Source organism: Scardinius erythrophthalmus (assembly GCF_964197995.2).
Source record: "Scardinius erythrophthalmus genome assembly, chromosome: 2".
Classification (NCBI taxonomy): domain Eukaryota; kingdom Metazoa; phylum Chordata; class Actinopteri; order Cypriniformes; family Leuciscidae; genus Scardinius; species Scardinius erythrophthalmus.
In genome coordinates, this window is record NC_138222.1 from 50,308,719 (window position 1) to 50,330,319 (window position 21,601).

At 37.2% G+C, this 21,601-nt stretch overlaps 1 protein-coding gene across 1 annotated transcript in view; it reads left to right on the plus strand.

Annotated features, from left to right (window-relative positions):
* cemip (cell migration inducing hyaluronidase 1) overlaps window positions 1-21,601 on the plus strand; it is a 122,027-nt gene that overhangs the window by 96,048 nt on the left and 4,378 nt on the right. Inside the window, exons 12-26 of the mRNA XM_081359036.1 lie at window positions 1,475-1,644; window positions 4,288-4,497; window positions 7,000-7,205; window positions 8,861-8,930; window positions 9,137-9,265; window positions 10,149-10,234; window positions 10,527-10,658; window positions 11,690-11,725; window positions 12,017-12,172; window positions 14,170-14,350; window positions 15,411-15,626; window positions 15,919-16,130; window positions 18,349-18,534; window positions 19,964-20,168; window positions 21,353-21,442. Coding sequence (XP_081215162.1) covers window positions 1,475-1,644; window positions 4,288-4,497; window positions 7,000-7,205; window positions 8,861-8,930; window positions 9,137-9,265; window positions 10,149-10,234; window positions 10,527-10,658; window positions 11,690-11,725; window positions 12,017-12,172; window positions 14,170-14,350; window positions 15,411-15,626; window positions 15,919-16,130; window positions 18,349-18,534; window positions 19,964-20,168; window positions 21,353-21,442 — 2,285 coding nt within the window. The remainder of the gene's footprint in view (window positions 1-1,474; window positions 1,645-4,287; window positions 4,498-6,999; window positions 7,206-8,860; window positions 8,931-9,136; window positions 9,266-10,148; window positions 10,235-10,526; window positions 10,659-11,689; window positions 11,726-12,016; window positions 12,173-14,169; window positions 14,351-15,410; window positions 15,627-15,918; window positions 16,131-18,348; window positions 18,535-19,963; window positions 20,169-21,352; window positions 21,443-21,601) is intronic.

Genomic DNA, 21,601 nt, shown 5'->3' on the forward strand with positions numbered 1-21,601 from the left:
GTAGTCATTTTAAAAAAGAATAAATGAGCATTGAGAGGCATCTCATCCATTAGGATGAGCAATTTGTCAACATGGTCCAGTCTCTCGGGACCTGTCGGGAAAGATGATGTGGAAAGTGAGAGAGCTGGGCATCCCTGTTTGTGATTATCAGATGAGCTCTGAGTCTTGGAGCCTCTTCAGCCCAGTATCTGGGTCAGGCTGGAAGAATGTCTGAGGGTGGAATGACATCTCTCTCTCTGTCCCTCTACGCCTTCTCCAATTTAAGCCATGAAATTCCTCCAGAATATATGATAACTCAAGAATTGTCTTCCTTGCTCTTTCTCATTAGGCCTATTTTTTTTTTCAGCTTTTTTCATATATTTCTGCATGTATTGTTTCTCTCTTAATCTTTTTTTCTCAGTATGTCTACTAAAGTATCTCAAGTTACTAAAGTATCTCAGCTTACTAAAGAAACTTGCAGTGTCCAGAAACTCTGAGAACATCTTATATTATGTTTGAGACTGACTTTTGTGAAGGAGGGGGAAAACACACAATCCATACAGTGATTGATTGACAGATCTGTCTAGGGTTTTGGAAAATTCTAGCCGTAGACACGTGTTTGTTTCATCTCTTACAAAAAATAGTCTTGTGGTACCACTGTACAGTGATGGTGTCAGATGGTAATGATCACCACATTCATGCACCATGGTATTTACATGGTCTTACCATGGTACATCCAAAAAATTATGGTAACCATGATAAATATCCAAATATGATTGCTTTTTAGTACTATTTTTAGGGATGATAGTAAACTGCAATGAAATATACTTTTGTATGGAAATTTGTCTTGGTACATATACACAAAATACTGTTGTTCTGCTTCAAATGCTATAACTTACACAGGGCTAGGCTGGGGCTAAAATTCAGCCCTGGACAAATCCAGCCCAGAAGTGAATATTTTGCTGGGGTTACTTTCTTCTGTCAAACCATTTTGGTTACCATTTACTTACACTGTATGGAATAAAAAAAGTCCGAAACGGCATATTTGTACAGTGTTAATAATTGCTGGTGAGACTGATCCGGCTCAGCTTTTGTCCGGGGCTGGTGCATGTTTAGTTTTATCGGGTAGCCCTGTTTTGTCACAATTTTGGAGTATATGCCTTTTGCAGTTTCATACGCGCTGAAATTTAAAAACAACGCCTAAAAATTTTCATTTAAAAACAGTGCCTATATATTTCCCGGTGTACTCACAATGCCCAGTACATCCCGGTGTATATATACAATTTAGGAATTATATATTCACACCATATAGACTAATAAATTAGAAAAAAACATTAAAAGCGTTAAAAACAACTCCATGTGCATCGAAAGACATCATAAATCAATAAAAATAACATACAACATTATTAAAGATTACATAGCTGAAGCTAATTGTAGTAAAAGGACATTTACACCCGGTGTGATAAAATTGTGTATGTTTGTGTGTGTCCTCCAGGTAAACCAACGTACCTTCACATAGGAGAGGAGGTGGACGGTGTGGACATGCGGGCAGAGGTCGGACTGCTGACTCGCAACATTTTGATCAGAGGCGAGATGGAGCCAACCTGTTACGGCAACGAAGCCTGCAAGTTCTTCTCCTTTGATACGTTTGGTGGACATCTCAAGGTAATCTGACCCTCCTGTCAGTTCAAACAAGCATTTTTTTTTAAGTACCACCTACAGTTGTCTTTACTGCCTCCATCCACTAGCTCATCTCACCATGGATGATAACACCCTGAGAGTGAAATATTGCAGCGATGGCACCACTAGCTAGACATTAACACTCTGTCACACAAGCAGAACGGACATTTTTTTGGCTTTGTCTCCTGCAAAAGGCCTGTCAGTATCAGTGTGTGTGTGCGTGTGTGTACGTGATGAGGCGACTCAAGCGGCTGACCTCTCTAGTAATTGGCCCAGATCCGACTGTTCCTTTCCCCTCCTCACCTTCGCTGTCATGGAGAAGGTCGGCCCATTTCTCCACACAAGAAGAAATTTCCACATGCAACAACTAGGCCATCCTGTCTTTCAAGTTGTGGGGAAACTACCTTTGACACAAGCTACCTTGCAGTAATGATTTTAGAAGGGATAAATATTAAAACAAGTACAAATAATTCTGATTTTTAAAGAATAGTAACCCTAAAAATAAAAAATTCTGTTATCATACTGAACCTCATGCCATTCTAAACCTGTATCATAGTGTCTATCCCAGATGCAAACGGCATGGCACGACGCAAAAACAGCAAATAGAACCCATTATAATCAGAGATGCTGTCTACACTGGACGCGACACAACAAATTCTGACATACTTGAAGGTGACCCTAAAAACATCTAGCAGCATCCTAATAACCAGCCAGGTGACACTTGCGACTGACTAGCAACCAACCAGAAGATTAGCACAATGTTGGTGTATCTCTTTTCCATACAGTGAGAGCTTACAGTAGAGTGACTAAGGTCTCATAAGGGGCTTTCGCACCAGGTAGTTCTAGGAACTAGCCACCAGGGTGGTTCCCCGAAAATGAATGGTTCCCTTAGGAACATTTTTCTGGTTGCTTTCGCACTGCCAGTAGGAACTCTGAAGTGACGTAAGCCGCGCTTGTTGTTAGGACTTTTATTTTGACGCACTGAGAACGCCAGAGCCTGAGCTCACTGTGCTCGCATTCTCCATGTTCATTAGTTTACGATCTGTCTAAAGGTCCTACTACGTTATTAGACTGAATTGTTATACATAGAAAGTAGACAGTATATGAAAAGGCATTAGCGTATACAATGTGGTTGATATCCAGTGTCGCTAGCAAAGCAGAAATACATAATCATGTTTGTCTTGGTCCCCTCAAAGTTGCGTTTGATTTTCTCCTTTGCTTAAAGGTTAAGAGGCCTATCTATCACTGTTTTCCGTGTTCATAGAGTTAGTTTCTGGAGTAAATATATAGGCTATAATATGTGTGTTTACACAGCTTTTTTAAAAATGGCGGGTGCTGGTGTTTTCGGCCAATCAGCGTACACTTCCATCACTGGTAGTTCCTATAGTGCTGGTTTAGACCCTACTCTGAAGTAGGAGCTAAATTAGTTCCTCCAAAAGGAGTTCTTAGAACTAAAATGGTTCCTAGTTCCTGCAGTGCGAACACCCCAAAATCAGGGAACTTCCGCCAATAGTTCTAGGAACTATGAAAAGGATTGTTCGGTGCGAAAGCCCCTATAAATGATTTTCTATATAGTGTTAGAATGAGTTCAGCAAATAAACTTAAGCTGTATCTGTGTTTGTAAAGGGTCAGCCAGGGTCAACATGTCAGTCTAAAGTGCTCTTCACTCACACACCCATGCGAAAACATGTTCAGCCTGCTTGTCTAGAGCAATGAACCAAATAACACACTTAACATCTGATCGGACAATTTGGGTTTGTGTTTATGGCCTTCAACCACAAGGGAGGTCATAAAAACCGCCTTCCAAAGTCATGCTGTCACATTCTCATGATATTTGCCAGGCGACTAATCTAATTTATGAAACATTTAGAGAAATATCAGGCCGGGGTGAAACTGTACATTTGGCTGTCCAAAGGATGAAAGACATTAATTGGAGCCAAAGTTTGCCACCTTCCCCTGGGAAACGTCAGATCATCTTAGTTTTACTCGCATTCTTCTGCATCGCACAGATATGACGTGCAACATATTTCACATTCTTTGACTTGAAACGATGTGATGTAGGTCACAAAAAAAAAGGCAGCCATTAAATCTGAAAGCGAACGTTCTGCCAGAAGTGCGAGAACGAGAGAAGAGAGGAAATCAATCTAGATGACACCTTTAACTTCCCGCCCGTCCATTTATTCACACATATACTGGTATGCACGTCTCCAGTCTTATTCTGAAAGTGTGTTGATTTTTACATTTCTCACTTTTGACGTTCTTTCATCTAGATTCTCGAGTTTCAGATTTCAAATTTCCATATTAAGAAGCACAACTTGCATAGACCCTGTGACCGCTTGTAATCAGATCACCCAAGATGGATATTAATATCATTGTCTGCACCATTCTGCATAAATTGAGAATGACGTTGTTTTTTGGGGGTTTTTTTAGATAGAGATCACGATTCTCCCAATATTCTGAACAGACAACTAAACTATTTAAAATGTTTAATTACTGTGAACATCAGTGAGTTATATACTATAAATACTATAAACCTTAATCCCAGTACTTCTGTGATAATAAGAATTTTTGTATCTGAAATAGCACAAAGGAGTGTAATTTTCCTGTCTCTGTGTTTTTTTTCTTCAGGTGGAGCGAGGTTTCCGTGCGGTGCATGTGGCAGGGGTGGAGTTGAAGCATATGGGGCAGCAGTCTTTGGGTCACTATCCTGTCCACTTCCATATGAATGGGGACGTGGATGACAAGGGTGGCTACAACCCACCTACTTATGTGAAAGACCTGTCCATTCATCACTCCTTTTCCCGATGCGTCACCATTCACGGCTCCAACGGGTTGCTGGTGAGTTTCAGGCCAGAAGTTGTGTGTGCTTGAAGACATCCATAATGAGTCTCTGCTATACAATTCATAGAATTAATTTTGATAGAATGGAGTCTTTTGTTTCTCTTGAACAATGGCCGGTGGAATTTGTTCCCTCAATTTTCAAACGACATTGCGATAGAACTATGGGTACCTAATATTTATTCAAAATTCACTGAAATAGTAATAATAGTAAAAACATCCAAAAAAACAAGAAAAAACTATTCCTGAATTAAGTTTTTCTTGCCCCTTTAAGAGGTTAAAAAATGCCACTGGGGTAAGAAAAATAAATCACACTGATGGCAATAAGGACGGTTTTATGGTCAGTTATAAGAAGAAAGCCTGAAAAAGAAAGTCTGCAACATGCTTAATGATGATGCACAATATTTACTCAAAATTGTAAATATTGAAAACAAAAAAAATATTATTTTTCTGTTGACAAGGTTGATGGATGAATTTGGAATTGAGATGAAGAACTAATACTTAAGTTTGTTCAGGGATTCACTCTGAGGATTCACTTTTTTGTCAAATACCCCTGAGATTTTACATTACTATTTCATATTTGCATGTTCATGGTTCTCTGATATCAGTTAATGGTCATGTGACATGCAAGTAAACAAATAAAAAATATTAAATCTTTTTTTGCAAGTGTTTTATTTTGATTTGTTTATGATTTTAATAATCTTTTTTTTCTTTTCATCACCTCGAGGGGTTGCAAAATTTCACAACATTTTTATTTTCTATAAATATCAAAAAATCTTTGAGACAATATTTACTTGAGAAGCAAAATTGAACCTTACATTTTTATTAATATCTAAACATACTTAAAACAGGGTACATTTTCTTGAGAAGAAAACAAGACAATAAGACATTTGTTTTAGACATAAACTTAACAAATGCAAAATATAGTGAGGATTTGTGGAATTACTACTAACAATAACCATTTATATTACTACTATTGCTCAATGTTGGGGTTAACCTAGGATGCTAATAGAGAGGCACTTCAGCCGACACTTACCTAATTGAGAAACTGTAAACATTTGTATTTCTTTATTATCGTAACTGTTAAAAGCCCTTCTAGGGACAGGTGTTGCGAATTAGCCATGGCTATAAACACTGTGATACAGGCATCGGATTGTTCTTTATGTAATAATCTATGTTTTTTGTATCTGTCCCTATTCAAATAAACAACAAATAAAAAGTAAATAAATAAAAACTAGGCTTTCTGTTTCACACTTGATATCTAGTTGTTTTGCAGATATTGATGCCCTCGGGCATATTTTCTAGTTTTGTTTATATCATGGGGAGAAACATAGAGCTGAAAAGGGTACTTGGCTTCTTTTGACTCTTAACAAGTTAAATAAAAAATATGGATTGTCAGAGCTCAACAAAACAGGAATATGAATCTGCAATTTAATGTGTAGCAGTCTGCCCTTGGCTTTTCTAAAAAGCATAGAGCTTCTGTTCAAACACTTGTCAAAGAAACGGGACTGCCGCTATAAGCTGCTTTATTTTCTTCACAGGAGACGAGGTGAAAGGTAACGGTACAATGTAGCCACATTATTTGTTCGTGAAAGCGAGCTGCGATTTTATTTTGGAGCCAGCAGGGGTCGGGTGGGTTGGCATCCCAACTTTAGAGCTCTGACGGGAATAACTCTTTGACAAGGGTTGCTTCTAATGCGTTTAACAAGGCTAAATGTTATTTTGCCCAGCGGTAGTTGTACCACACACTGAGGTAGTTTACAATTCACCTATTTCTTTGAAAGGATTAATGGAATTGCTTTCAGTCCCAAAAATCATGTTTGTTTGCCAACTCACACTGGGTGGATGATGTTTCCATCAGGGTTGTATGTGATGGCAAAAGGTGCAGCATTTCAGCTTAACCTGATGCTGTTTCAAATGTGCATTCACAGCAGGACTTTGAAAATAGAAGATAGCTGACATCTTATAGGGAAACATCTTTTAGTGGTTTTCATGTTCAGTTGTTGATTACCATGAGAATTACATAAAGGAGTGGAAAATATTATAATTTTATCATCATTTACTCACCCTCGTCATGTGGTTTCAAACTAATATTTTTCTTAGAAATGAAATATTCTTCATTGTTGGATGGTCGTCCAAAAATAAGTTGTCCACACAAGGAAAGTGGATGGGGATTTATATTGCCAAGCTTAAAGTTGTCAAAATGTGTATACAATAATATCAGATACTGTATACTGTATTGCATGAACATTAAATTATAGAGGAAAAGACTACAATAGATCCTGTAATATTACCACTTTCGTTGTGTCACATATCAAATACTGCAGATTTTCATATCATTGACATTTCCCTCATGGATGGATGGATAGATTCTTTTACTTGTTTTCACACTTCTTTATGTGACGTTTTCCTGATTCATGTAGTAGCTATGATTTTGTTTTCCTACCCACAATTGCTAAAAGCCTCATCTCCTGTCTTCTGATGTTCTTAATTTCCCGGTAGGTGAAAGATGTTGTCGGCTATGATGCTTTAGGACATTGTTTCTTCACTGAGGACGGACCGGAGGAGAGGAATACGTTCGATCATTGTCTGGGTCTCCTGGTGAAGGCCAGCACACTGCTACCCTCCGACAGAGACAGCAAGATGTGCCGTGACATAACCAACGGAGCTTATCCTGGATACGTGGCCAAACCACGGCAGGACTGCAGGTATAAATCACACTGACCTGAGAGATAATGGAGAGGATGGTGTTGATCAAGTATCTCAAGAAACTAAGAGCATCAAACAAATCGCACCCTAAATCAAAAGAAATGATCAAGAATATGTATGTGTATACACTATATATAAATAGATGCAGTATGAAATGTTAATTGTTTATCATATTACTGTTCAATTTGCATTTCCAATATTTGTCAAACTAATCGCAATACTGTATGGCTGTCTAAGCAAATCGTGCAGCTCTAATTTTTGCATCGTTAAGAGATATTGTAGCCATGATCATTATTCTAGTTACATTCTGTTGACTCATTCCTCTAACAAACCCTTTTTTTAGTTGTTTTCTCACACTCGCTGGTGGTATTCTTTAATCAAGGCTTCCTCTTAAGAAAGTAACAACACAACATGCGGTCGCACTGATGATAGTTTCCGCCCGCACTCATTATTGTTTAATGATTTTTATCCTTAGATGCACTCGCATTCTTCGAACCTCTGATAATCTTTGCTAATTAAAATAACAACATGACCACATTAAGAAACCCTGCTAAACTCTAGCTGCAAAACTTTCTGGGATGTGAAAACTGGGGTTGGGTGTTGACAGTAAATATGTTTAATCTGAACCGCAGAGCTGCGAGAACTTGGAATTGCTTTGAAGTGCGGTTAAGTGTGGAGCATTAGGGTGTGGTGAATACTTAAGGAATTGAATCCTTCATTTTTGACGATCTGTAGTTGCACATCTTAAAAATTGTATTAATGCGACACAAACATTTTTTTTTTTAACACAGCTGTTTATCTTCATACAAACACCTTGATTTGCAGAATTTAGAATTTTAACCAGTTCCATATAGCATGTGAAACTAACAGGCTTCCAAAGCATTGGGGCATTAAATTGCGTTAAATTGCTAATTGCTCTCATATATATTGCATGAACATTGCACCTTTTAGATTGAAATTCAGTCAATAGGGAGGTTAAAGCTTCACAGCTCTTAAATTATAGAAGAGACTGCCATAGATGCTGTGATATTATCGCTTTAGTCAGACGTGATTGCGACACATATTGAAATATTGCAGAAAGACCCCTCACATATAGATAGATAGATGGATGGATGGATGGATGGATGGATGGATGATGGATGGATGGATGGATGGATGGATGGATGGATGGATAGATAAGTAGATGGATGGATAGTTAGATAGACAGACAGATGGATGGATGGATGGATGGATGGATGGATGGATGGATGGATGGATGGATGGATGGATGGATGGATGGATGGATGGATGGATAAGTAGATGGATGGATAGATAGATAGACCGACAGACAGACCGACAGATAGATAGATGGATAGATGGATAGATGGATAGATGGATGGATAGATAAGTAGATGGGATGGATAGATAGATAGACAGACGGACAGACAGACAGATAGGTTGTTTTCTTCTTCCTGTCAATAATAAAATGGTACAAGCAGAAAAAGGATGAATCTCTCTTTTTTCACATTAGTTACAGTAGAGCCAGTAATAATCTGTTTGAGATGAGGTTAAGAATGGACATGTGGTAAATGTCAGCCGTGTTTGTTTATGTTTGTGACTGCAGAAGTAGGCAGCAATAAGATCTAATCAGTGTCTTTCTCTCTCCCTTTCTCAGCGCCACCTCCACCTTCTGGATGGCTAACCCCAATAACAATCTCATCAACTGTGCCGCGGCCGGATCCGAGGTTAGTCTCGTTACCACGGCGATGCCTCTGATTAATGGGGCCTTTCCACCTACCATGCTAATTTGTGATGGATCATACAGCGGCATGTGTTGGTTAGCTGTGGATGTTTTTTTATATACCGCTGTGTGCTCATTCTCCATGTGTTTTGTGTCATTAGGGCGGCCATTAGCACTGTCTTATGTGTGTGTGTGTGTGTGGCCTTGCAGGAAACGGGATTCTGGTTCATTTTCCACCACGTCCCCACCGGTCCATCAGAGGGCATGTATTCCCCTGGCAAGTCCGAACATACACCCATGGGGCTGTTCATTAATAACAGAGCTCACTCCAATTACAGGGTGAGTGTGTGTGTGTGTGTGCATGTGTTGTAGGTGCGCGTCATTGTGAATGAAAGTGGGCCACGGCACCAGAGATATAGGTGCCGCTAGCGCCGCTGTATACACCACTAAAAGGCCGATGCCTGAGATTGATGATCTTGTTGTTCAAAAAAAGGAAGCGGACGAACGCTTTCTCTCACGCTCCTGCGGTAATCTATGGCATCATTCTCAGTGCGGCCACCGTAATTGAAATATAATTCATTTTGAGCCGCTAGCTACTTAGCCGTTTAATAAAACATGATTTAAGGGTTCGGGAATCTTGGTGTCTTTGAGGCTGAGCTAAAACACAGTACCATCCTCAGTCTGAGTGAATGTATGGCGGTGCACAGGGAAACTTATCTTTATGACGGCAATGTTTTACAGTGAGAAAAAAATATTTTTTTTTGCTTATAAGCTGGTGTTTTTTTTAAATTTTGTTTAGAAATATTGACTTCTACTCCTGCTGTGATGCAAAGCTGAATTATCAGCATCATTACTCCAGTCTTCAGTGTCACATCATGATCCTTCAGAAATCATTCTAATATGCTGATTATTATCAATGTTGATAGCGTGCGATAGTGTGCAAGGGAAAGTGTGTGTATTGGATTGTGTATTTTCTTCACGTATTTGCCTTCATTAGTGTGATAAATTAATTTGTAAAAGTACAAATATTGCATATAGTCTCTTAATTAACATGTGCTCATAAAATCTGCATGGTAATCCTATTAGATTGAGCAAAAGGTTATATAATTTGAGTTGGGGTATATGTTACTCTGCAGGTTGTCAACAAATCTTTTAGGTTTATATAAAGCACTGATGAAGGAGGTCTTGTTTTTCATGTTTTGCTGTTTATGTGTCTTGGTAGGCGGGGATGATCCTCGACAATGGAGTGAAGACGACCGAGGCTAATGCGAAGGACAAGAGACCCTACCTCTCCCTCGTAGGAGCTAGGTTAGCATTTACAATTTCCCACTCCTGCTGAAGCTTTGGGTTTGGGTGCTTCTGCGTTGGTGTTTTAAAGGAATACATCTTTTTTGTCATTTACTCACCCACCTCATGGCTACTTTTTTCAAACAATAAAATAAGGCTGTCAAGCTCTGAAAACCCACAAAAGATTTATAGAAATGGTACATATGACTGGTGCGCTATAACTTTAGCAACCATAAACACCAAGCTGTCCAGCACATCAGCTAACAAAACCAGACATCAGATCCAGCATGGACCAGTGTCCCTTCTTTGGCAGGTACAGCCCACACCAGGATGCAGACCCCTTTAAACCAAGAGTTCCTGCACTAGTCCACCATTTTGTGGCCTACAAGAACCAGGACCATGGTGCATGGCTGAGAGGAGGAGACGTTTGGCTGGATGATTGCCAGTAAGCATTTTGATTCTTGAATTGGCACGCCCTCAAGTTAGAATATCCTAAATGTCCTACTGGTAGTTATGCCACTGTGGCCATCTTCTGCCTATTATTTTATTTTATTTTATTTTATTTTATTTTATTTTATTTTATTTTATTTTATTATGCCATTTGGCCATCTTCTTAAAGGCAGGGTCGGCAGTTTTTTTCTAAGATATTTTTTTCCAAATTTGTTTAAACATTCTTTATATACCAATACATAATTAAAATGTAAGTACTCTGAAAAAGAGAGTATAAAAATCGAGTGTCTGTAGTCCTCTCAGGGCGCAATAAACACAGCTACTTACACAAGTCAAATGGGTGCACGCATGTGGGCAGCTCCTGTAGCAGCAGGGGTGGTAACCATGGTAGCAAGGGAGAGTGACAGTCGCCCAGCCAATCATTTCATTCGTTCTGAATGGAAGTAAGTAGCTGTGTTTATTGCAGTCCTGCGAGGACTACAGACACTCGATTTTTATACTCTCTTTTTCAGAGTACTTGCATTTTAATTATGTATTGGTATATAAATAAAGTTTAAAAAAAGTTTTTTAGAAAAAAACTGCCGACTCTGCCTTTAACAGCTTATTTTATTTTATTTTATTTTATCTTATCAATCATATCTAGATGGGACGTTTAACATGAGCAGCTGTTTTTGTATGATGAAACTGAATTATCACTAAACCTCAACATATATGAAATATCACTTACTAAATGCAACGTCCACTGAAGGCCTTCATTAAAAAAATTATTATTTATGTATATATGTATCATGTATATGTGTTATATATATATATATATACGCTTGTGTCAACATAGCTTCAGTAAAATAGCTTTAGATGAGGCAAATAAACTCTACTTCTGTTTAGCTCTCTGACACAGACTTATGACTTCAATCATGCGTGCGAGTCAGTTGTGATTGTGTGCGCTCTAGAATCTGATGAGTGTTATTGCAGTGTGCATGGCATGTGGTCAGCACTGACATATCCCTTCATCTTAATTGCACACAGGTTCGCTGATAATGGAATCGGCCTGACTCTCGCCAGGTAAACCCACTAATCACCATTTTTCCCTTATTCTATTATTTTCTTTGCACGCATTTCAGCAGTCTAAAAATGAAATGTTCATATTTGCTGAATTTATTATAGCGCAGGGCATAGTGCCTGTAATTGGAAAACGCCTTATATGGGCGGCTTCTTAAGATGCAGTAAAGGAGGTTTTTGTGGGAATGTAAAAGTAATTTATTGGTGAGAACGCAGCAAAGATGTGATGTTTATTCTCAAAAGGTGTGGAATCGCACTGCATTTTTCTGACTTTGTGCTTCTTTGCTTGCATAGTGGCGGAACATTCCCGGATGACGACGGCTCCCGTCAAGAGGTGAAGAACTCTTTGTTTGTGGGAGAGAGTGGGAACAGAGGGATGCACGACCTGAATGATCAATCCTGGGGACCGGGTGGCCCTGATCATCTCGGCAGGTCTCTACCGAGAGGAACGTGAGTGCTGTGAACATCGTTTTTTTCCTTTATCTTGCTATTGCACAACAAAACACTGTTTTAAAGTGTTGTGAATGGTGCGGAAGTGTGCACCAAGGTTTCCAGAGAAGCATTTGTTCAATTTGTTGGCCTTTCAAAGAGAACAATGTCTGTGACCTTGGTTTTGACTTTGACCTATTAATGCCCACATTTTTCCCAGAAATGTCTGTAAAGTGCTGTAAGCCATTTTTGCGGAAAATATGCCCATTAGTTGTCAGATATTAGGTGTTCTGAGATATCGCAGCTATTTGTAGGCTTGGTAAACTGCAATAATTGTTTTTAAAACATCTATATTCACCTAAAAAAAATACAAAAGAGGGATAGAACGTTCAGCAACTTCAGTTGTCCGCAGGCTGAAGTGTGTCAGTATGATTCTATCTTTGCAATTAATTTACTTCTGTTATATGACATTTATATGCAATATATTTAAAGTAAAAATAAATGTAGGCTTGATTTTATTCATCAGGAATTGATTGGACGTTCCATAGGGGAACGGCATGGGTTGAAATATAAGACGACATCATTACGTCAGTCGAAAAGGAATAGTTTGCACTGTTTTTCTTTGAAAGATGATGATGAATATGTATTAAGAAAGTTTGATTTTATGTGTAGTTTCTGCCCCACTTGCATTAAACCAAATAGCGAAAACAAATATAGCTGCAAGCCACAATTAGTGGAATCCAGCCGGTATAGGAAACTGTAAAGATGAAATATGCTTAGTGAGTTCTGTGTTTACAATTGGGGAACAATCCAAAGTTCCAGGTTTTACTTTGTTTTCTCTGACATCTCAGAGCAATTTATCACTAGATTCTTTATACCTGACAGTGCTTGAGAATTTCATGTGCTTGACTTTTATATGTAATACTGCAGCTCAACACGTCACTTTATATTCCTTGGCCGCTGCTCCCTTAGAGAATGCTGGATTTGCATAGATGTGTTCAAAAAGTGAATGATAAAACACATTTATCACTGACAAATCCCATCTTTCTTGCATCCACAAGAGCCAGACTCTCTCTCTATCTCTATCTCTCCCTTTTAAAACTGTCCAAGTTGTCAGGTGCGTTCTTCAAACTTTATCATTCTTCTTTTAGAAAGAACTTTAATTGGACACTTCAACCATCATTGTCATTTGAATTTGTTTTTTAAAGAAGAGCCGTTTGTAAAAAGGATCAACATTTTAAAGGTAAAGTGTGCAATTTCTGCACCACTAGTGGCATCAAACTGAATTACAAAAACAATGACTGTTTTCGAACAAGATTGAATTTCTGAACCACTAAAGTCACAAAATTGCAATTGCAAAAAAAAAAGGCATCTATTAAATTTCGCAAAGTTACTCAGGCTGTCCAAAGATGGCATATCAAAAATCTCTACTGAATACAAATAATAATAAAAACTTTTTTTTTGTTACCCATGAGAAGGGCCGCACATTTTTAAGTCTGTAGGTCAGACAGGGCCGCTGGGCGGGCGTTTAGAATGTTTAAAATGTAACTGCTAGTTGCTAGGCAACCATACATCCCCATACATCCCAAAATTACATAAAATGCAATTAACCCCAGTACCTTCATGCATACAATATTTGGTGAGTTTCTACCACTCGGACAGAAAGTTGTAGCTGTTCAAAATGAGGAAGAAAGAAGTTAGAGGAAAAGCAGTATACGCTTAATTCCTTATGACTGTTTCCAAGTAATGAATTCGTTTTTACCGTCTTGTTTAAATAATAATAGTAATAAACAACATTCTCACTCAAGTTATCTCAAGGTTTTTCTCAAGACAAGGCAGAAATAAGATTGTATTGTTATTCTATTTAGTGCAACTAGTTGCTCAGAAAATATAATTTCGGTTGATTTTGTAAATGTTTTTCTCTGTCCATTGCATTACATTGACCAAATGTCCCATCATGGGTGTTATTTGATGAGTGCAAACCAGTTCAGCGATGTCATTGCCTCTCTGCCCTGCAGGGACTTCCCTATTCGTGGAATGCAAATCTACGACGGGCCGATCAACGTCCAGAACTGCACTTTCCGCAAATTCATAGCTCTTGACGGACGCCACACAAGCGCTTTTGGTTTCCGCCTGAACAACTCCTGGCAGAGCTGCCCGAACAACAACGTCACTGACATCACCTTCGATGATGTGCCGGTAAGCGATGTCGGGTATCATCCAGATCTCTGGACCTTTGTGACAAAATATATGTCAGCGCTCTTTGTGCTGCTTAATAAAAGTGGACGAGCACACCGTCTCTGAGCTATTTCTGAAACTCTGATTGATTTTGTGGAGGATGTCAAAGAGGATTATAACATTTCTGAGTGTCTTCTAGACAGAGGTTGTCCTTCCTCTGGTTATTATCACCTCTCTCCCCCCCTCATGTCACTTCCAATAGTCAGATATGAGGCTTCATTGTCTTCATTTATGCTGCAAGGTCTAAAGCACAGATCTGATTAGGATTGTGTGGCGGTACATACTATACGACTGTAGAATATTGATCATTGTTTATGATGTTATATTTGCGTATATATATTTGTGAAAACGACTTAGAAACATGGAAGAAAAGAAAAAAAAGCCAAACAAGACAAGGCTTAAAGGCTTAAGTTGCAGGTTGCAACAGTAATAAAGAATTTAACAGTTGTGCAGCCAATGATGTGAGTATAAATATTTAGTAACGGCATTGAACATGGCACATCCGATCAGTATTTAGAGTCATAAATATTAATAGATAATATTATTTAACTTTTTGTTGATGTTTTGTGGTGTTTAATTAACCAGAATATGCAGAAATAAGCATTATCATGTGGTTGTTTAATATACAAGGTTATCTACTATACAATACCAAAATATGGGGGTCAGTAAGATTTTTTTTTTTTTAAGAAATTAATACTTTTATTTAGCAAGGATGCATTAAATTGATTGTAAGGACATTTATAATGTTACAAAAGATTTCTGTTTCAAATAAATGCTGTTATTTTTAACTTTCTATTCATCAAAGAATCCAAAAAAAAAAAAAGTATGTTATCCACAGAAATATACATATTGATCATTGTAAGAAATGATTCTTGTGCAGCAAATCAGCATATTAGAATGATTTCTGATGGATCAGGCATTGTTGGCTTAATAAAAAATAATAATTTTGGAAATAAAGACAAGTTAAAAAGACAGTTATAAATAGTATCCTAATTTCCCTTGTCTCTGATTGTGGCTCTAGATCACCTCACGTGTATTCTTTGGTGAACCGGGTCCCTGGTTTAACAAGATGGAGATGGATGGCGACAAGACAACCATTTTCCATGACATCGATGGTTCGGTTAGCGAATACCCAGGCGCTTTCTTAGTCAAAGAGGACAACTGGCTCCTGAGACACCCCGACTGCATTGACATCCCTGACTGGAGAGCTGCCATCTGCAGCGGGCACTACGCCCAGGTGAGTCCAACCCAGAGCCATCCACACCCTCCCGTTACTCCCAAAACAGTCTAATGTTTAGTGTCAACAGCCTTCATTCGGGCAGTCGGTACACAAGCATCTACACGCAAACAGCGATGTTTCCCGAGCAGCACCTTGTTTGGTACATTCCAAGAAACGACAAAACCAGACACCTTGTTATTTAGCCTTCTTTGAAATTCCCTTTCAGAGAGAAAGGCAATCAGTCTGCCAAAGCTGTCAAACACTCAAGCGCTTTTTCAAGTACTGTGTAAAATATTCTGCCCCCCTCCAGATTTACGTCCAGACCCGAAACCCAGCCAACCTTAACATGAAGATGGTGAAGGATGAGTATCCAGACAAACCTCTGGAGCTGGTTGGTGCTCTGGGAAAGAGGAACCATTACCAGCAGTTTCAGCCCGTAGTCACACTAGGAAAAGGATACACCATGCACTGGGATCAAGCGGCTCCTGCTGAGGTCACCGTCTGGCTCATTAACTTCAAGAGGTCAGTGACTGATCAACTATGCAATAGTCTTGATAGTTTTCTCTCAGGTTCAAGCACAAAAAATTATTAATTAAAATTCACAGTAAATGTATAATCTTTCACAATTAAAATAGTCCCCTAGCAGTTTTCCATCTAAATATAAGCTATTTGAAAGCGAAGAAATTAAGACAGCCATAAACATCAGTTTTATTGTTTTACTGTTGTTCTGTAAAAAAAAAAAAATATATATATATATATATATATATATATATATATATATATATATATATATATCGGTCCCCATGAGGAAAACGGCTTATAAATCATACTAAGTGATGTTATTGGAAATTGAAAAAATGCAGAAAGTTTTCTGTATTGGGTAGGTTTATGGGTGTTAGGGGGTAACAGTTTAGGACCCAATGACCAGATGTTTGAAAGATACAGACATTAAAGAATACATGAAAAGAATATTTCAGTAATCACACTGGTAACTTCTATAACAAAGTAAATAAAACCTCCAGAGAAGTCATTCATCTCATTTGATATTTAGAAGGAAACATATTGATATTTACCTTGATTATAATCACTCATTACATATATAGAAGCAGCAGTGCATTCCAGAATCCACCCCCTTCAGTAGTGTTAGTGTAAGGGGATAGAATATACAGTTTGTACAGTATAAAAATCATTGTGTCTATGGAAAGTCCCCAAAAAACATGAAAACACAACGCATATGTGTGCTTCTAATAGCAACCCTATATGCAGAGACAACTATAAGAAAGCTAGTTCACAACATTCCGACCAGACCAACAGCAACATTTGCTCAACCAATGGAGTGGGTTTGGGGGCTGGACATTCTCTTTGCCCAACCAATTGCAGATGGGTGGAGTGCTTAGGATGCCAGCCCATTTTTTTGTCATCTGGTTCTTTAGTCCTTCATGTGTAAATGCAGCCCAATAGTCTCTGTGTCATAAATTATAATTAAACCACAATATTAACAAGAAACTGAGGAAATCACTCACTGCTCTTCGGATAACTTTAATAAATGTAAAAAGCCCTCTAGAATCAAACATGAACACAAATTTATGCCAATAGAAAAAATAAACTGGACAGCTGATTTTAATTATTTACTGTCAGTCAAACTCCAACAGCATCACTATTAATGTATCATATTATACGTCTTTGACAGTAATCAAAATAATTGATGGTGGATGTGATTCCTTCAGTATTAGTCTCATTTTTAATGTTTACTTGAATATTTCAAGCACTGTTTACTTAATTTGTCTCTTTGTATCATCATTTAGATCTTGATTGTAATTTGTTTCTTTGTTCTGCTTTTCGTCTATTTGTCTTGAAATTACTTGTGAGAGCATCAAGCAATTTTTACTTATTTAAGAAACAATTAAGAGCTGCATGCAAGCATGCTGTATTTTTTTTTTTTGATGATATTTACATTAATAATTCAACTTTTTAAATAAGTGATGCACTCACATCCAGTACCTCATGAACAGATCAGAATAAAGTACGAAGTTTAAAAAAAAATACATTAAAGAGAGAGATCTGCACACATTTATGTTATTCACATTTATAGATTAAAATAGCAACATTCGTAACAGTGATTATAAATTATATGTGACCCTGGATCACAAAACCAGTCACAAGTCGCACGGGTATATTTGTGGCAATAGCCAACAATACATTCTATGGGTTAAAATTATCGATTTTTCTTTTATGCAAAAACTCATTAGGATATTAAGATAATGTTCCATGAAGATATTTACTCAGTTTCCTACCATAAATATATAAAACATTTATTTTTGTGAGTGAATGCTGCACAAATGAGAACAGAAATGGACAACTATAAAGGCGATTTTCTCAATGTTTAGATTTTTTTTGCACCCTCAGATTACAGATTTTCAAATAGCTGCATCTCGGCCAAATATTATTCTATACATATCCACCATACATCACTGGGAAGCTTATTTATTCAGCTTTCAGATGATGTATAAATCTCAATTTCAAAAAATTGACCCATGTGACTGGTTTTGTGGTGCAGGGTCACATATTCACTAAATGAAATGCACATCATCTTGCTCTCCAACGAAACCAGACCCTTGGAACCAGGACTATGGTGCCCCCTAGTGATTGATGAAAATGCTAAAATACACTACCACATATCTGTCAAACTACAGTTACCGTGCTTTATTCATTTTCACCAGTATTGTTGCTTCTTTTACAGAAATGACTGGATAAATATGGGCATCTGCTATCCAAAAGGCACAGTGTTCACCATAATCTCCGACATCCACAACCGCCTCACCAAAGAAACGAGGAAGACTGGGGTGTTCATGAGGACCACTGTGAGAGAAAAGATGGGCGACTCTCACCAGACAAGAGGATATTACTACTGGGAGGAGGACACTGGGTAAGAGCAGATGTGCTCTCAGTCTCCACATACTGGCTTTATATAGTCCCTGTCTATTTGTGACACTGTCTATTTGCACTCCTGTATGCAACTTCAGGTCTGGTGGTAGTGAATGCAAATAGATGTCATAATAGAAACAGCCTTTTTGTCTATTTTAATGAAAAGAATAGTTGATGCAGAGAAGTAAGGGAACAGGATCTGTAAAATGACACGACTCAGTGTTGGCGCATCATGTGCACTATGTGCTAGGTCACTAAATGCTATACTAATTAATTGAATCGGTATACAAATAGATAAAAAATAATCAATTTAATTGAATATTAATAAATAGTTTTGAACTCCCAGCAGCTCCAAGCTCATCAGTTTATATTAATATTTACATTATTATTAATTTAAATATTATTATAATTTTAATTTATTCATTTCATTTTATATATATATGCACTAGTCAATAGTATGGAATCATTCAAGTCCCCCTGTAGTCAGTAATTTTATCCCTTAACTCATTGTATTTGACATATTTAAAAGTTTTTTCCTTCAAAGAAATGTCTTCATGCCTTAAAACAGCTTGAATGTAACTCTACACTCTAGCCTCATTTAGTATACGCAGTTCTATGAGTATGCAAATTAGCCCCGCCTCCACTCACTCACACCAGCTCAGAGATCCACTCGTTAATGATCACATGTTGACCTGATTGGTTACAAGGTAGTTTGTGACGTCAGAAACACCAGCGACTTCAAACCGTGTTTTTGAGACTCTCTTTTGTTCACTGCCGTTTTAAGGAGAAAATACTCAACAATGGTGTTGACTTATGAATTTACACATGGTTTGTCTTAAAGCATATTAAAAACACCACATAGACATATAAATAACATTAAAAGCTTGATTTTCACCACGGTGAAATAAGGGTAAGATTTTTGAATGTTAGAAGACTTAGAACTGATCACTTCCAAACAACCCTTAATCTTTCAATCAGTTTTTAAAAATCACAGAACAGAATGAATTCATTATAATGTCAAAATGAATAAATATGTTAATGGTGTTTAAAAAAATTGACGTATAACATATTAAATTAAATGTGTGCGTTTTTCTATTGACAGCTCTAATAGAAAATCATACTGAACAAAGTAATAGTAATTATGAGACATCTGTGTTATGATAGAGGATGAAAATATAGCTGTTCTCAGTTTAGCGATGTCAGTCTTCCTTTGCTAATGAAGCATAATTAAATTGTAGGAATGATTAATATCACTCAATTGGAACTGCTCTGAAATTACCCAGGAGGCTGGATGCTAAACGCTACAGTTTTGTCAATTATTATTATAAGTTTTGATGTCATTTTAAAAGTGTCTCAGCTTCTAAACTCATGAGACTGTCATTCCTGTTGGTGTGCTGATCTCTGGTGTTTGTCTGCCGTCGTCCCTGCAGGCTGCTCTTCCTTAAAATCAAAGCGCACAATGAGAAGGAAGATTTTGCGTTCTGCTCGGTGAAGGGTTGTGAAAGAGTGAAGATCAAAGCGGAGATTCCCCCCGGCAGCGGCCCAAGTGACTGCATGGCTGAAGCCTACCCCAAATACGCAGAGATGCCCGTCGTAGATGTGCCTATGCCCAAAAAACTGCCTCGCTCAAGACTGGTGAGGAGACGGTTTTGACTTTTGAAAGCCTCTGTGTTTGAAGTCTAGTGTAATGCTGCGAGTCGGATGTGAGATGTTCCTGCTGGGTTTCTCCAGCTTTCTCGATGCTCTGAAGATGATGTATAAAGAAACAAAATAGCTTTTGTTAGTTTTGCAGGTGCTTAGTTGTCTTCTGGCAATCAAACGATGCAGGATGAATGATACTATACAGTGCTATAGCATTTGTTCAGCGGTTATCAGCAGGATCATTTATGTGTTTTGCTCACTTGTGTCTGCAAACTTTTGCAAACAAACAGGTTTTATTATCATATGATGCATTTTATTTACATAACCATATTACGCAGCCCCTAAAAGGGACATGGTTACGGAATAATATGAGATGGGAGGAAAAAAATTCCATTGCTTTCGCTTTTGCTCGCTAAGAACGCAAAGTTTCTCAGGGAAAAGCTATCTATCTATCTATCTATCTATCTATCTATCTATCTATCTATCTATCTATCTATCTATCTATCTATCTATCTATCTATCTATCTATCTATCTATCTATCTATCTATCTATCTATCGAGATATAGATAGAAATATAATTTATGTTTTAATAATTAATATATATTATAGATATATATAGTTATAGATGTAGAATTTTATTAATAGCAAATTGCATATAGCTATATATATATATATATATATAATTATATATAATTATTTTCAGTTATTTGCTATGAAAAAAATACATACATTTTAGCAAATATATATATATATATATTGTATATATATATATATATATATATATATATATATATATATATATATATATATTGTGTATATATATATACACATATATATATATATTGTGTATATATATATATACACACATATATATATTGTGTATATATATATATATATATATATATATATATATATCAAATAACAGATTGTTTGTATGACATCATTTCACCTTTCGGCATTATTGGAGTTGAAGTGCCATTATGTTACATTTTGCAAGCAGAAAATTAGAACATCTGATATTCTGAGCTGAATAGAACACAGTATATTCATAATGGCAGTTCAAGTTTATCGTATGTTCAGGAATTCTTATGCATGTTTTAAGTACAAATATCAAGCAAGAAAGTATTATCATAAAATATTATATTATTGTAATCACATTTCCCTGTTTTCTTTATAGCCTCACGCAACGGAGCACTTCCTTGAAGTCAAACTAGAGTCATATTTCACACGCTTCTTCCACATCAAAGAGTACTTCGCCTATACAGAGGTACAAACTCTTAATAATGTGTCTTTACTTTATCAAGTTTTACAAAGAACTGAGTCAAATCTTTTAAATCAGTTCTTATTTACTAGTTAGCCTGCCTAAACCCTGTAGACACAACTTGCCTTATTTGTCTATTGGTGTTTATAATAACTTATTTTCAAC